At 24.5% G+C, this 16,336-nt stretch overlaps 2 protein-coding genes across 3 annotated transcripts in view; one reads left to right on the top strand and one right to left on the bottom strand.

The window, feature by feature from the left end:
• The first annotated feature begins 594 nt into the window (after nt 1-594).
• Nucleotides 595-5,593, top strand: LOC122860293 (SET and MYND domain-containing protein 4-like). Its single transcript, XM_044164034.1, has 9 exons — nt 595-877; nt 948-1,179; nt 1,246-1,757; nt 1,839-2,088; nt 2,194-2,525; nt 3,129-3,202; nt 3,351-3,463; nt 3,546-4,015; nt 4,359-5,593. The coding sequence occupies exons 1-9, from the start codon at nt 750-752 to the stop codon at nt 4,510-4,512; spliced, it is 2,265 nt and encodes a 754-aa protein (XP_044019969.1). The 5' UTR covers nt 595-749; the 3' UTR covers nt 4,513-5,593.
• Nucleotides 5,594-5,772: 179 nt separating this feature from the next.
• The window catches only part of LOC122860292 (furin-like protease 2), a 133,841-nt gene continuing 123,277 nt past the window's right edge, over nt 5,773-16,336 (bottom strand). The window contains exons 4-14 of one of the 2 annotated variants that reach the window (XM_044164033.1): nt 15,287-15,493; nt 14,395-14,689; nt 13,041-13,213; nt 11,346-12,011; nt 9,986-10,202; nt 9,686-9,765; nt 9,312-9,565; nt 8,949-9,136; nt 7,761-8,463; nt 6,953-7,673; nt 5,773-6,765 (exon numbers count right to left, since the gene is read on the bottom strand). In XM_044164033.1, coding sequence (XP_044019968.1) covers nt 6,658-6,765; nt 6,953-7,673; nt 7,761-8,463; nt 8,949-9,136; nt 9,312-9,565; nt 9,686-9,765; nt 9,986-10,202; nt 11,346-12,011; nt 13,041-13,213; nt 14,395-14,689; nt 15,287-15,493 — 3,612 coding nt within the window. In that variant the 3' untranslated portion in view covers nt 5,773-6,657. Of the gene's footprint in view, nt 6,766-6,952; nt 7,674-7,760; nt 8,464-8,948; nt 9,137-9,311; nt 9,766-9,985; nt 10,203-11,345; nt 12,012-13,040; nt 13,214-14,394; nt 14,690-15,286; nt 15,494-16,336 lie in introns of both variants that reach the window. The other variant, XM_044164032.1, reaches the window with a different exon arrangement.

Below are 16,336 nucleotides of genomic sequence, written 5' to 3'. Positions count from 1 at the left end.
TAGGATATTATTTATCTTACGAAAATTAAAATCGAGCAAATCGAATTTCATAAAATTTGGAATTGTTTTTATTTATATAAATTATTTAACGAGAAAAATATAAATATATAAGATATTGTTAGAATTATTATAACTATTTATTATGAAATTTTTTTAGTTAAAAAAAAAAACAGTTTACAATTGTTGTTCATGGCTGGCTCAGAAAATTAAAAAACAAAAAAAATTTACAATAATCATTGACAAGAGCACTTGAACAAAATTATTTAAAAAGAAATATAACACATATAAATTATTCACTTGTATATAATGTAAATTATTCTTTAATATTCTTATTGTAATTGCAAAATATTGTTTTTTGAATAACACTTATACAAACGCTTAATAAATCATTGTTTATAATTTATTTCTACCCAAATTAAATAATTTACAAAATACTTGAATCTCTTTTTCGATTTAAAAACAATATATAATTCTTTATTGTTGATAATTAATACATTTATCTATGTTTTGATGATTAGTTTATTTGTATAATTATAATCAGTAATTCGATGGTTTTTTAAAAATTAATTTTCTCTTTCTCTCTGTCTTTTTGCCTCTCATTTTCATATAATTGGCAACATAACCTCTGAATTATTTGCTCCTTTTTTCGGCATCTTCTTGTTGACAATACTTCATTATTGATAATTAGTGAGTAAAAATAAGTATTACCAGTCGTAATAATAATAATATCAATTTTTTAAAATACAACAATGACTTGGCAAACATTATTAAATCATGCTCATCAAAAATTGCAAGTATCATTTCCAAAAAATATTTACAACAAATCAAAAACTGAAAATGATGTTATGAATGTGGTAATGAAAAATACTGAAGTTGGGTAAGTAAAAGCTTTTATCAACAAAGAATATTTCTAAATTATTCAATAATATTTTTAATTGTTTATTTAGAACTTTATTAAATGTATGGTTGCAAAAACAACATGAAACAAAAAGTCAAAAATCAAAAGAAAAAGCCAAAGTAGCAAGAGAAAGTGGTAATAGTTATTTTAAAAAACAAGATTATGTTAATAGTCTTCAGGCATATACTGAATGTGCCAGACAGGCATCTGGTGATACTGAAGAATTTTCAGTTGCACTTGCTAACAGATCAGCAGCCTTGCTTCGTTTGGCAAGATACAGTGTAAGTATTTTTTTTCAATGTCCTTATCAGCTTGAAAAATAAAAAAAAACAATGTTATTCATTTAGGAATGTCTGGAAGATATAACTGCTGCAATTGAAGCAAATTATCCAAAAAGATTATTGCACAAGGTACATTACAGAGCAGCTGAATGTCATAATTTTCTTCGTAATTTGGAGCTAGCTGTTAAACAAGTTGAAAAAGCCAAGGAAACACTTCAAATAAATGACAGATCAGTATCACCATCAAGAAAACAAATTCTTTTAGATAAATATACAAAATTTGAATTACAAATAAAAGCTGATCCTGAATTTGCTAAACAAAAGAAAAAGAAACTTGATGAAATTTACATGACGCCAGATAAATTGTTAGAAAAAAATTTAGATTATCCATCAGCATCACAATCACTTGAAGTTAATCATTCATTGACAAAAGGACGTTTTGTAACAGCAAAAGCTCCAATACAAAAAGGTGATTTTCTTTATGTTGAAAAACCATTTGCATTTGTACCATTATTTCTTGATTCATCAGACACAATATGTGCTCATTGTTGTGGACCACAAGCTGAAGTTACATTTCCGTAAGTTGAAAATAATAATTTGATAATAAAAATAATTTATAAAAATGTAATTTAATAATTTTTTTGTATTTTTCATTTTAGTTGTCGTACGTGTTTGGAACTTTCATATTGTACTTCAAAGTGTTGGTCATCATCATGGCCCAATTATCACAAATGGGAATGTTCCGGTTACCAAATGGGTATTTGGCGTCAAATTGGAATTGCCCACTTGGCACTTAAAGTACTCTTGATATCCGTGACGACCACTGAAATTTTACAGTTCAATAAAGTTCAAAAGTTAGTTACAAACATTGACAAGCTTTCTGAAGATGATCTCATAGTTTATGGCATTGTAAGTTTCTTTATTATCAATTTTTTAATTAAAATAAATCTTTCTTCTTTTATTTTTCACTTATTCAACTCAATAATAAATAATTATTATTTTATTTTTCAACAGTCTGCTAATATGCTTGCTGACTATCTCGAATCATACACTGATTTTTTTACAAATGTTGATTTTAAAAAAAATCTTGTTGATAAATTTGACGGTAATGATAGTGGTATATCATTTGAAATTAATAGTAATAAAGAAAAAAAATTATTCATCTGTTCATTATTACTACGTTTTATGCTTCAATTAATTGCAAATGGTCATGCAATAACAAGATTGGATCTTATTAATCCAGAAAAAGAAAATGTTGTTGAAGAACAACAACAAAGAGTTGCTGTTGGTATTTATCCATCACTTTCCATGATGAATCATTCTTGTGATCCAATGATACTTAACACGTAAGAAATATATTTTTATTATTATTTAAACCATTAATTATCGTTTTTAAATTGTTTCTTTAGTTATTTTTAAAAATATACATTTAGTGTTTAATATTAATTTCAATTAAATTCGCCGACAGCAAAAAATAGATTATTAAAAATAAAAGAAAAAATTCCAGTCAATAGTTTAAAATATCCTCTACTAATTAATAGTACCGAGAAAAAAAAATTGCATTGAATAATTATCGAAAAATTCGGTTAATGTGTTTTGTTTTATTGGAAAAATATTTCGAAAATAGATTTAATTGAATTGTTCAATTGAAATTTCGTCTGAATAAGCTTAAAACAGAACTAATTAAATTTTGTATTTCAAAACATCTAAATATTTGATAACTTTATAGCTCAATTTTGTACTATTTTAGTCTTGACAATAAATAATTTTCAATTAAATGACTTTTAAAATTAGATAACGACTTATTGATGGACAATTAAAAATACTAAATAAGCATTTTTTTTAGAAGCATCATATAATTTACTCGAGTGTTAAAATTTTATTTGTCCATTTAATTTTATAGCTCACTTTATTTACAGAGATAATTTTTTTTTTTTTTATCATTTTAGTTTTTGGAATGACACATTAATCGTTAAAGCAACGAAGAACATTCAAGTTGGCGAGGAGGTGTTCAATTGTTACGGTACGAAAAAAATGTTTTTTAAAAAAAAAGTAACAGATAAATTTCAATGAAGCTTTAATGTTTCAAGATAATAAAAAGCTTAGTTAAATAATGTCTTTGATGCAATCAAATACTGTGACATTTATGGCTTATAAATTGGTATTTTCAGGTCCGAATTTCCGTCGAATGCCGGTTAAAGAACGTCAACGAGCATTGAAAAGTCAATACTGTTTTAAATGCACATGCAACGCTTGCATCAATCCTGACATGCAACGTTTTTTGGTAATAAAAAAAACAAATAAATAACAAACTAATTTATTTAAATGAAATAACAATAATAATAATTGTCTTTTAAAATTTTTAGGATCGTTTTGTAGCATTAAAATGTCCAGTGTGTAATGGAGCACTGGATGGATTAAATAAAACCCAACTAAAATGTCTTGATTGTAAATCAACACCATCACTTGATCTCAAAGAAATAGTTGATAATTTAAAAAAAGCTCAATTACTATTTGAAACATCACAACAATCATTGTTTATGGGAAAAAATGATGAGGCATTAAAAAAATTATTAGATTGTTTAGAAATACGTGAAAGAATATTGTATAAAAATCATGAAGACATTGCATTGACATTGGATGCACTTGGTAAAGTTAATGTTATGATGGAAAAATGGTTTGATTCAATTAATTTTTTGGAACGAAGTATTTCACTTGTCGAAACAAAATATGGCATTGACAGTATTGAAGTGGCTAATGAATTGAACAAGATAACAGATGTTTGTCTTCAGTATCTTCAACAAAAAGATATTGATCGTAATTCCGATGAATATGAGTAAGTTTAATTAATATATTAAATTTATATTTTCTGTTTCGATTTATATATATCTAATAATAAATTTAAATCTAATTTTTTATAATTGAAAATAATTTTCTAAAAGTATTTAGAGCTTTTGAATAGTTGAAATATTTATGGACTAGTTTAATAAATTTTAATAACTATTATCATTCATTTTCTTTTCTTTTTTGAGTTGCTTAAAATTGTAAAGTTTATCATTGTTAAGTTAAGAGTTGTTTTAATTAAATTAAAAATATTTAATTGAACTTTAATTAAACAATCATTTAAATGTTAAATAACGCCTGAATATTAATTTTTTTTATTGTTATTTTTCATATAGAAATGTTGTTGAGAAAACTGGAACTTTTCTTGAACAAGCTGAAGAAATAACGAAGCTAATTAGTGGTCCATGGAGCATCGTTTGTCAAGAACTACATGATAAAAAAGAAGAACTATCAACATTACTAAAATCACTTAATTTACAAAGTAATTAAAATAACAATTATTTTTTTTAATTTTAATTCCGTAAATAAGACTATAAACTAAAAAGAAAACAAAAATAATATTTTATAAAGTTTTCTATGATCAATTGTGTATTTTTTTTTTTTTTAAATTTTTTTTCAATTATTAATAATTTCCAGTACCGATTTATCAAATGTTCTTTTTTATCTTCTGAAAAATATAAATCCTTTTTAGAAATAAAAATTAATTAGAACAAATTTAAACAGGTTTGAGGTGTTTTTTTTTTTTTTTCGATTTTGAAAGAGAATAATGTTTAAATACTTAAACCTGTATTTATTTATATATATATATATTTTTTTTTTTCAATAATCGCGTTCATGTAAAGTATATAATATCAAATCACAAAAAGATAATCATCACTCAATTGTACCAACGAAAATACAAGTTTACGTATGACAAGTCAGTCGACTCATTTTAATCCACTCATCTCTTATCAATTTATTTATATTTATTTTTAAAATTTAATTATAATATAATATATATCTATATATATATTTTTTTTTTATAATCTGGCCCTTTCATTTATTTATAGTTTTTTTTATTTTTTTTATTTTTTTTTTAATTACAAATTTTAATAACAATTATTTGTAGAGGTGTTTCATCGAAATGAGACTGACGATATACAATTCATTCACGTCTCAAATGTTTATCAAAAAAAAAAAAAAAAAAGTAAATAATAAAATTGTAAATATATTTGACGTATCAATGAGGGGGGATGGAATAAAAATAGGGACATAATAAAATAAAACATACAATAAAATAACAAATACTTAAAAAACGCAATCAATCATTCTTTTTTATTTTTTAAATGAATGATTGAATGCGTACTAAAATTGGTAAAAATAATGACGATCAAAGTTTTACCGATATTTCGATTAACGTCCTTTATAAATTTTTTTTTTTCCTCTGTTCGCATTACATTGTTCGTTATTCATGATTTTACATTGTTCATTCAACGATTTTTTACTATATAAACCCTCATTTTACTTTGTTTCTGTGGAGTTTTTGTGGTTTTTTTTTTTCTTTTTTTGTTTATAATTAAGTTTTTTTTTGTTTTTTTTTATTTTTTACAAATATTAAAATTGTTAATGATAATAAGTGTGTCAATTATGTTGTATTTTTTTTATTATTAATAACAAAATAATTAATCATTAATTTTTTATCTCTATTGTCATTGATGACAAATAAAAAAAATAAACAATACAACAAATTGATTTATCATTAAAAGATTGACTCGATTTCTTGGAATTTTTTTTTCTCTCATGAAACAATAGAAACAAAAAGAAAAAATGGTATTTTAATTGTTTGGGTGATAAAAATACAGAGGAAGAAGAACAACAATATACAAAAAAAAAAAAAGAAGATAGTAAAACCGGAAACCGGATGTTTCGGAAGAGAAAAAAAGGAACAAGATTATTTGGGTGTCACTAATCAGGCACTTATCGTTATCCATTAGTATTTTTTTTTGTTTCATTTAGTACCTACAAGTACCACCCACCCATCTCTATCTCAAATTGAACTATTGTTGCAATTATTCTTGATCTTATTTATATTATTTATATATATAAATATCGATTAACGATATAATTAATTTTTTTTTCCTCTGGTTCATTTTTTTTTTTACACTCAAAAACATTACTCTCACACATCTTTGTTTCATACACAAGAATAATTATTAAAACAAATGAAAAAAAAAAAAAAAACATGGAAAAAAATATATATCACACACGTTTATGCAACAAACACTTTTTTTTTCAACGTTCGTGTGTTCATTGTCTTTTTGTGCCAGAAAACAATCAACATATTTTTAACATATAGTTAAAAAAAAAATCTAACTATATATATTCCTTTTTTTTCTTCTTTTCTAGTGTAAAAACGTGAATAAACTAAAAACTCTTGTGAATGAGAAAATAGAAAAAAAAAAAATAATATTAACTTGAGAATATTTTCTTTTGTTATCTGGCACTTTTGTTGAACATCTGGATGATGAAGTTTTTGATGTAGTTGTTGATTCAAGTTCACTTGATTTTTATTTATTATTATAATTAATTTAATTGTTTTTTTTTTTTCTTTTCTTTTTCATCTCAATTTTATTGTGGAGAAAAAAAAATTTATTCCTAGGTCATTAGCTCGGTCGTGTCATTGGCCTCGATTTCATCTCTTGGCTCAACTCTCACTGCGAGTTTTGTATAACCGATCGTTGAATCTCGTCTTCTTGACACTGCCTGCAAAAAAAAAAAGAACAATAAAATTAAAGAAATTCAAAAAAAAATAATGAATCATTGGTTTATAATTAACTTTTCAATCTAAAAACATAAAAAATATATTTATTTTCTGACTCATCATATTCAGATTATAACAGTTTATAAATTTAAATGAAAAAAAAAAAAAGAAATTAACTTGAAAAATTACCTGCAATGCAACAAATACAGCAGCAAATAATGCAACTGATGCAACACATATAGCAACAGCCATTACTGTTGCAGCACTAATAGTAAATGTATTAGAATAATTAATGCTATCATCACTATTTTTAAGACTTTCAAAATCTGTATCAAATTGTATTGTATCACTTGGTATATCAGTACCAGGTACTCTTCTTTTACCAGCTGGTGAACTATTTCTACAACCACCAGTATCTAGATCACATATACAACATTCAGTACTTTCATTTTTTTTAATACCACCAGGACAACATGGTACACATTGATTATTTAATTTATCAAGATGTAATGGTAATGTACAAGCTGAACAACTAAATTTACCAGGTCCAGTACAACGACGACAATCATTATGACAAGTTTTACATAATTGTGTTAAGGAATCATAATATTGAGCACCTAAACATTCCATACATAAACCACCTTCAAGCATTGAATGTGCTGGACATGATGTACATTCAAGTGGACCTTCACCTTTACATGTACGACAATAATGATGACATTTTTGACAGCCAAAATTTGATTTAAAAAAACCTTCTGGACATTCAGGATGACATTCACCACCAGCTAATTGCCAACCTTGTGGACATGTTACACATTGATTTCTACGTGGTCCTGAACATGTTTTACATGATAAATAACATTTTGAACATGTACCACGATCAGAATAATAACCTTGTGCACATGTTGATCTAAAAAAAAAATCATTAACAAATCAATTTTTAATTTATATATATACAACATTTGATAATTATATTAATAACTAATTTATTATATACCTGCATTCACCACTTTGAAGTTGTAGACCATCTTGACATGCTGTACAATTTAATCTTGATACACAAGTTTTACATGTATGCAAACATGGTGAACATATTGTTCGCAATGATTGTGCTTCTGAATAAAAACCATCATCACATTGTGATATACATTTTCTACCTTCTAATAAATATGGTGATAAACATGATATACAATTATTATCATTTGAACCATCACAAGTCTCACAGCTATCATGACATAATTTACAAGTATTTGAATTATCATAATATTCATTTTGTTGACATTTTGAACGGCTTATTGGTGAACATAATTTTTTTTTATTTAAACTCCAACCATCAATACAACTTGTACATTCTTCAGTTGCACAATTATCACAACCAGGTGGACATGGTACACATTCACGTCTTTTTTTATCAGCACTATAACCAGATGGACATGAAGTACGACATGTACCATTTAATGAAAAATGTGATGGTTTGCAGGATATACATTGTGTATCAAGTGTACCATTACAAGTTTCACAATTTGAATGACATGATATACAATTATAATCTTGTGTTTCAAATGTATTTAAAGGACATGCTGCATAACAACGATTTTCATACATAACTAAATGATGCTCACAGCTTGTACAATGATCTGGACGATCTTGACAATTTGCACAATTTGCCTCACATGGTACACATGTACCATTTTCAGTATCTATTATTTAAACAAATAAATATTTATTATTTAATTATTATTCATAGAAAAATATTAAACTTTTTTTTACTACAGTCAAGTGGGTAGTTTAAATATATCATGTTACTCGTAATTTTTAACATTAAATACAACTTTTTTTATTCTGTAAAAATTTTAAAAAGTTAAAAAGAAAAAATTGACAAATTTTTTATTATTTTTAAATAGATTTAAAATATTTAAAGGACACTTTGTTCACTCTATTAGATTTTTTTTAAAAAGTATTTTATATTTTTTTTTTTTTTTGTTAATTTTTAACTAAAAAAGTTTTGAATCAATTTTATATAATTATAAAATGTTTTTTTTTTTAAAAGCTATTTTCATGTAAAAATAATTTGGTCAAAGTTTTTTACTTTTATTCAGGAAATTATTTAAAAAAGTATTAAATGACAAATTTTTTTTTTTCCCTTTTTTTAACTCATATTTTAATGGGTTTTAATTAAACTTACTTTCATAGTAGCTTTCTGGACATTGTTGAAGACAAACAGCAAGATCAGTTACACGTAAATGTGCTGGAGCACATGATAAGCATGAATCTTGTCCAGCACCAGCACAAGTTTCACATGATTCATGACAAGGCCAACAAACACCACCTTGATTTGGAAAACTTCTTGGTGGACATCGACTCACACATGTACTAAAATAAAATAATTTTATTTATTTATTTAAAATTATATTAAACTAATTATTATCATTTATTTTTACATAATAAACCTATAATAAATATTAAAAATATTAATTGTTAAATGATTTTGCAATTTATAAATTTGTTGTTGATAATAATAATGATGATGATATTTAAAAAAACCCACTTGTCAAGCCTGTATGTTTTGCATGCAACACATTCAGTTGGTCCTTTTCCATAGCATCCTTGATGATCACACTGTGGATCACAATCATGAAGTATCCTTCGAGCTGGATCCAATGAGCCTTGTAATGATCTAGTGATGTCATCATCAATATCACCTGGTAAATGATTTGTATCAAATGGAGCTGATGAGCCATCTAGGGGTGCAATTGATTTTTCAATGTTGGAAGCAGCACCGGTGTAGAGCCCTTGGTAAGTCTGAAAGTCAGAGGGACGAAAGAAGTCGTCGTTTTTAAGCCGATCCAAAGCCACTGAATGATCAATTGGGAAAGAAGCTACATGGGGACTGTACGGAGGATAAATCGTCTGATGTTGTACCGGATTTTTTTCTGGTGTCCTTAGCCTGATCGGATTTGTTGCTGTTCCATAAAATATCAGCTGCCATTTCTTCAGTATTCCTATAACATTATAAAGATATAAAATATTAAATCAAAAAGTTTTATATTATATATTTTTAAATTGCCTTATTTTTTTCAAATCTTTTTATCATATATAAGTAATCCGTAAACCATTAAGTAGACAAGAAATATTTCGAAATATAATATTATTTTTTTTAATAAAAATATCGAATAAGTAAAAGAAAAAATGTTTTCTAAAAATTAATAGCATAATATTTACCTTGTGAGCTGATTTTCCTGTGACCAGCGTTTATGATCTGTAGTGTCCATCTACCATCAGCTTTTTCACCCCAAAAATGAACACTCAAGAAAGGCCAGTCATCAAAATTTGAACTCAAAACATCCCGAGGTCGTTCAAACAACAGCGTTGACGTTGTTCCCATTGGTGATGTTAGCAACAGTTGTAAATTACCTCGTGGAAAAAATCTCAGTGAAATCTACAATAAAAATAATAAAAAAAATATATTTTCATTCAATTTATAATATTATTTATTTATTTATTTTTCATTTCATTTTATGTATTTTTTTATTTAAAGCTCATGTTTTTTTCATTTTTATCAATGCCGATATCGATTGGAAAATATAATACATATATATGCTTTTTATTTTTCATATAATAGCTAAAATATTTTACAGCTAAAAGTGAAAATCTTAGCAACCAATGAAAGCACACGAGTGTCTCGTTTTTATTGTTTTCAATATTATATTTTTTTTTTCGGTTTAAATATACACAGGTATCTAAAATATAACGAGTACAAAGAAAAAAAATAAAACGTTATTAAATTACGATAAAATTTTGATATATGAAAAAAATAAAAAAAAAGACATAAATGTGTATTGAAAAAAAATGAATAAAATAAATCGTTAAATGGTATAACAAAAATTTAAAACATGTAAATGTTTATGTAGAGTATAGACAGTGAAAAAGACATCGTAGTTCAACATTTACGAGACAGACAAATCCATCTATCTGTCTTGTGTGTATATACAAAACAAATGTCTTGGACTTCCTGTAGCTTTGCCAACCTATCTCTAGCTTTCAATATATATATATTATTTTCCATCAACTTTTTTCTTTTTTTACAATTGCAACGATAAAGGCAACCCTCGTATACATTGTCTTGTTTTTTTTTTTTATATTTTTATTCTCTTGGATCTTCAATAAACGAATGCCCTTCAGGCATCACTGTTATCGTCTCATTTTAATAGTAACATAAATTTTATTTTTCTAAAAAACTTTATTTATTAAAAAATATTATTAAAAAGTTTCTTTAATAAAAATTAATAAATATATTATATTATATAAAATTATTTCAAATAAATACTTGAATTTTATTTATTTATTTGTAATTAACCTATTTTTTCGAAACTATAAAACTTTAGTGGGAAAAAAAAAAACAACAACTTGATGAGAACTAAAAACGTGAGATAAAAATAAGTGTAAAAAAAAAAAAAAACATACCCAGCAGAGTCGAGAGAGAAAAACTAGAAATACTAGCCAGTGCATCGACAAGTAGATCCCATTAAATGAGCTTACTTGAAAATAATAATAATAATAAAAAAATAGTAAAAGTACTTACCTTGCACTGTACGTGCTCAAGAAATCGTACTTCATTAAGTGAACCAGCACATCCACTGACATCCATATAAACATTTAATGTATATCCAGGTGTTTGATCAATTGGTCTTTCTTCATTAATTTCTTGTGATTTACAAATATGTTGTGGTGGTACATTTGTCCATTGTTCAGCAAAATTAATCATAGCACCAGCATCCATAAGACCATAACCAAATTTATGTGATACTTTACGTTTAACACCATTTAATATCCATCCAGTTTCTTTTTCAAGTGGTCCAGATCTTGATGTTAATACAACAAGATATTGCATATCACGCCATGTTAAATTTGGATTTGCTTCAAGTGCTAATGCAGCAATACCAGCAGCAAGTGGTGCTGATGCTGATGTACCAGTATGTTCAACAGTACATATATGATCTGGACGTAATTTAGCATCCATATCAACTGTTGCAACACTTTTATCATTACCAGGTGTACCAGATGAATATGTTGATGCTAGAGTTGAACTACATTCTTCAAGATACCATGGTTTATAACCACCTTGTGTTGCACTTGATATTGATAATGTAAATATACTATTTGTATAACCATCACAATTACATGAATCTGTATGACGACCACCATTTCCTGATGCCCAAACAAATATTGAACCTTTTCCTTTACGTCCCTGTTAATATAATTAAATTATTTTTATATTTTTCATTTTAATATACTCTTCTTTTATTATTATCATTTGGCTTAACTTATTATATTTATACTTTTAAAATAGAGTAATTAATTTGTGGGAAAAAAAAAATTATTTATTTGTTACTTTGTTAATTAATAAACATTAAATTAATTTAATGAATTATTTTTTGTTAAAATATATTATAAACTTTGAATATTTATGTAGAAAAAAAAATAAATTTCGACATCGAATATCAAGAATAGATATCAAATAAATTTGTATTTCATTAATTTTTTTTTTTTATTCATTTTGTTGAAATTTTTTTATTACTTTTATTTACGCTTTTATTACAAACTATTGGAAAAATAAAATTGATTTCTGAGTATTGAATAATAATAATAATGAAAATAAATTGATAAATAATTTTTAAAATTTGATCGGAAGTTGAGCAAGTTCAAAGTAAAGATTATTTATTGAAAATAAAATGATAATAAAAATATAAAAGTAATTTATTTACATTTAGTATTAAAAAATTGTTAGTAAATTTAATTAAATATAAAAGTCTTTGTAAATATATTAAATCAAGATTATTTTTATGATTTTTATTTGTAATTAATTTTTGATTCAAGTTTTTTTTTTTTTATTTCTTTTTAATTCGAATGATGCATTTTTTTTTTTTCTATTTAAAACTTTGTTTTAGCTGACAATAGAGAGGACAATGTTTTGATGAAACAAAGGTCCGTAATCCAATGGATTATAAATGTGATCAGGTTCAATTTAATTGACCCCGACTGATTCTAGGATCAGGAGATTTGTCGAGTTGAAGTTTCAAGGAGCTTGAATTTGTTATTACGTTGAGTGAAAAACTAAAGATAATAGTATTTTTTTAATTAAGTTAACTTGATAGATTAATAAATATTTGTCATTAATTATTATTTGTTTATTTTTCATTATAATATTAAATTAAATTATAAATATAAACAAACAAAATAATAAAAATTGATTTTAAATTAATTAAATATTTCTTACACTTGTTACACCATAAATAAATGCACGTCTAGCAAGTGGTCCAGGTCCATCGACTGTTTTTCCATCGTCTTCAGGTCCCCATGATGCTGAATAAATATCAATGTGATTTGGATTTAATCCCAATGCTCTTGCTTCAACAGCATCGTTAACTGGGCCATCCAACATTCTCACACCTTGAAAAATAACAAGTAAATAAATCATTTAATTAAATTAATAAATAGATCAAGTTATTATTTTTTTATTTAGCACACGAGACATTTTTTAAATTTATTTTATCATATATCAAGTCTCGTAGAAATAATTTCAACACTCAAGCTTTTCATGTCATTGCGTATTGATTACGTATACATCTCAGTTTGTTTGACGTAAAATATTATAAACAAATATTGATTTTTATTTTTTTTTAAATATAATTAAAAACTTGTACTTATTATTATTTATTTATTTTTTTTTCATTATTAAATATTACATTTGTAGAGACATATTAAATAAATTTATTTTCAATGTATTTCCGACATTATTTGTTTGTCTTTCACGCACATGCATTATTGCTTTTATCAAGCTTAAAAATATATAAAAAAAAATATAAAATTTAATACGAAATATCGTGTACTCAACGAGGAAATTGAGCCAAAAGAATATTGACCACGTTTTCGATATCACCGCATGTTGATATTAGATGAACAAAACAATAGAAAAAAAAAAAACTTTTTAAATAAAAAAAAAGAAAAAAAAAAATCAAATATTGACGTTGTTAAATAGCTCTTAGGCAAACAAAAATATTCGATAGATTATCGATAGTAATATGCATAGTTATAAAATTGAAAATTGAATGTCTGATAAAAGCACGAGTTATACTACTTAATATTTCATTTTGGAAATAAGCCATATTGAGGTTCATCTGTGATTATTTCAATAAACTAAAAATAACAAAAAAGCAAGCTTTCATTGTAAACTATTTGAATAGTAAATAAATTACACAGAAAATTTTCAATTTACTGAGTTAAAAATGAAAGAAAAAATAATCATTTCAATTGACATTGCTAAATTTGTAAGAAAATTAAAAATTAAAATTTAATCGACATTTAAAAGATTGATTACTTTTGAAACTTTAATATTGACAAATTACAAAATTACCATGAAATATTACAAGTCAAATGATATAAAAAAATTCATTAATCTTCATTTACAAAAATTTAAATATATAAATTTATTATCCAACAAATAATCAGTATTAATTAGCTTAATAAAATATTGATTATTTTTCATATAAAAAAAATATATATAAAAATAATAACAACAAATTTTAATTAATAAATTTATGATGTATTAAGATTATAAGATTACTATTTACCTCCAATACTTGCATTGTATGCAACACCAACACCACAATATTGATTAAATGCAACAGCAGCAACTTCGCCAGCACAACGTGTACCATGTTTATTATCACCATTATCCCTTGGCATTGGATCATCATCATTATCATTGATATCAGTACTAGCATCATGATCATAATTTAATGCCAAATCTGGATGATTTGTTTGTATACCATCATCAAGAATTGATACAACAACACCTTTTCCAGTATAACCCTTTTGCCAAGCAGGACCAAGATTCATATCAAATCCATCTTTAGCACCTCCATTCTATTTACAACATAAAAATTCAAACAAAGCATATTAATAAAAATAAATAACACACGACAAATTGTATTTTATATTTATAAAAAAAAATTCATAACAAAATAATTACAAAAAAAAAGAAAAAGAACAAATTAAAATAATAATGAAATTTCAGCTATGCAATTACGACATTACAATTGCTATGAATATTATTAAATATATTATTTTTTTTTGTTCATTAATTATTCATTTACATTTTTATTAACACAATTTTTATATATTTCAATTTTTTTCTTTTATTTTTAATCAAACTCAATGAATGAAAATAATAATAATAATTTTGCAAAAAAGTTATTCATTATTTCATTATTGTAAGTATAAAAGTTAAATAGTCCAAACAAATTATACACAAAACAATTGAAATAACTTTTTTTTCTATTTTTTATAAATAGAAAATTTTTTATTTTAGTATAAAATGATGAAATTATATACGAAAAAAAAAAATGAATAAATAATTATCAAGAATTTTCATTAAAACAATTTTACAAAATGAATAAAAGTTTTTTTTTGTTTTTTTTAATTATAATTATTATTAATTATAATAGAGGATGGAATACTCACCAGGTACCATTGTTCCTTGAAAAGTGGATCGGTGAATAAGTTTTGAAGTGGTGCACCACGATTACGTTGATGATGAAACTGCTGTCGTTGTCTTGATGGTGAAAACTCTTCAAAGTACGGTGGATAGTCACCAAAACTGTATGACGATGGTACTTGATAATCACGTTTTTTACGATGTTTTTCATGCTGCTGTTGAAACCAATGTACCTAAAAAAAAATTTCATAATAAATATTAATAAAATTAAATATTATTTTGACTAAATTAAAAGCTCTAAAGCACAGTTTGGATCATTATTGCAAGCACAATTATTATCGATATTATATAAATATTTTTTTGCAATTTTTCATGTTTAATAATGGCTTCATATTGTTTTTATAATTATGGGGTGGTTTTTTTTTCTAAATGATCATTTCACATCATCAGGAAATAATGTGATTGGGTATCAGAAAAATTTGAATATATTTGAACGGTTATTATATGTTGTAAGCCTTTCGAAGTAAATGGATTTTATGCTAATAAATTATTACCCAATTTTACAGAGAAAATATATAACGCTAAATATATATTCTAAATTTTCATGAAAATTTTGAAACTTTATGTAGAAAAGTTTTAACGTTGAACATGTTTTACTATATCATTTTACATTAATAAAATTTCAACGTAAAATCATATAGAAGTTTGAAGCTAATTAACTTGTATCTTGACAATTCAATAATTTAAAAAACTTTTTAATAATTACTTTTGACAAATTTAAATAACTTTTATTATAACAAAAAGAAGCAAAAAAAAAAGAAATAAAAGAAATTAAATTATTCAATTTAATTTGACTGTTTAAAAATTTATTTTTAAAAATTTAAAATATTTATTTTTGTCAATTCAAATTTAATATCTGGAAAGTGATAATAAACATGTTGTTTTATTTTAATTAAAAAGCCATTAAATTATGATAACATTAAATGGATAAATAATAGATTGTGCCAATTATTTTTTTATTATTAACTTTTAATAATATTTACCATTTAAATGGTTATTTATAAATTTACATTAAT

Source organism: Aphidius gifuensis, linkage group LG1 (assembly GCF_014905175.1).
Source record: "Aphidius gifuensis isolate YNYX2018 linkage group LG1, ASM1490517v1, whole genome shotgun sequence".
In the NCBI taxonomy this organism is placed as follows: domain Eukaryota; kingdom Metazoa; phylum Arthropoda; class Insecta; order Hymenoptera; family Braconidae; genus Aphidius; species Aphidius gifuensis.
The sequence above is the reverse complement of the archived record's forward strand: the minus strand, read 5'-3'. Positions and strand labels throughout refer to the sequence as shown.

Coding starts and splice junctions, on each gene's coding strand:
- LOC122860293 (XM_044164034.1), top strand. CDS start 750: ATGACTTGGCAAACATTATTAAATCATGCTCATCAAAAATTGCAAGTA. Junction 878..947: donor ATGAAAAATACTGAAGTTGG/GTAAGTAAAAGC, acceptor TTGTTTATTTAG/AACTTTATTAAATGTATGGT. Junction 3,464..3,545: donor CTGACATGCAACGTTTTTTG/GTAATAAAAAAA, acceptor TAAAATTTTTAG/GATCGTTTTGTAGCATTAAA.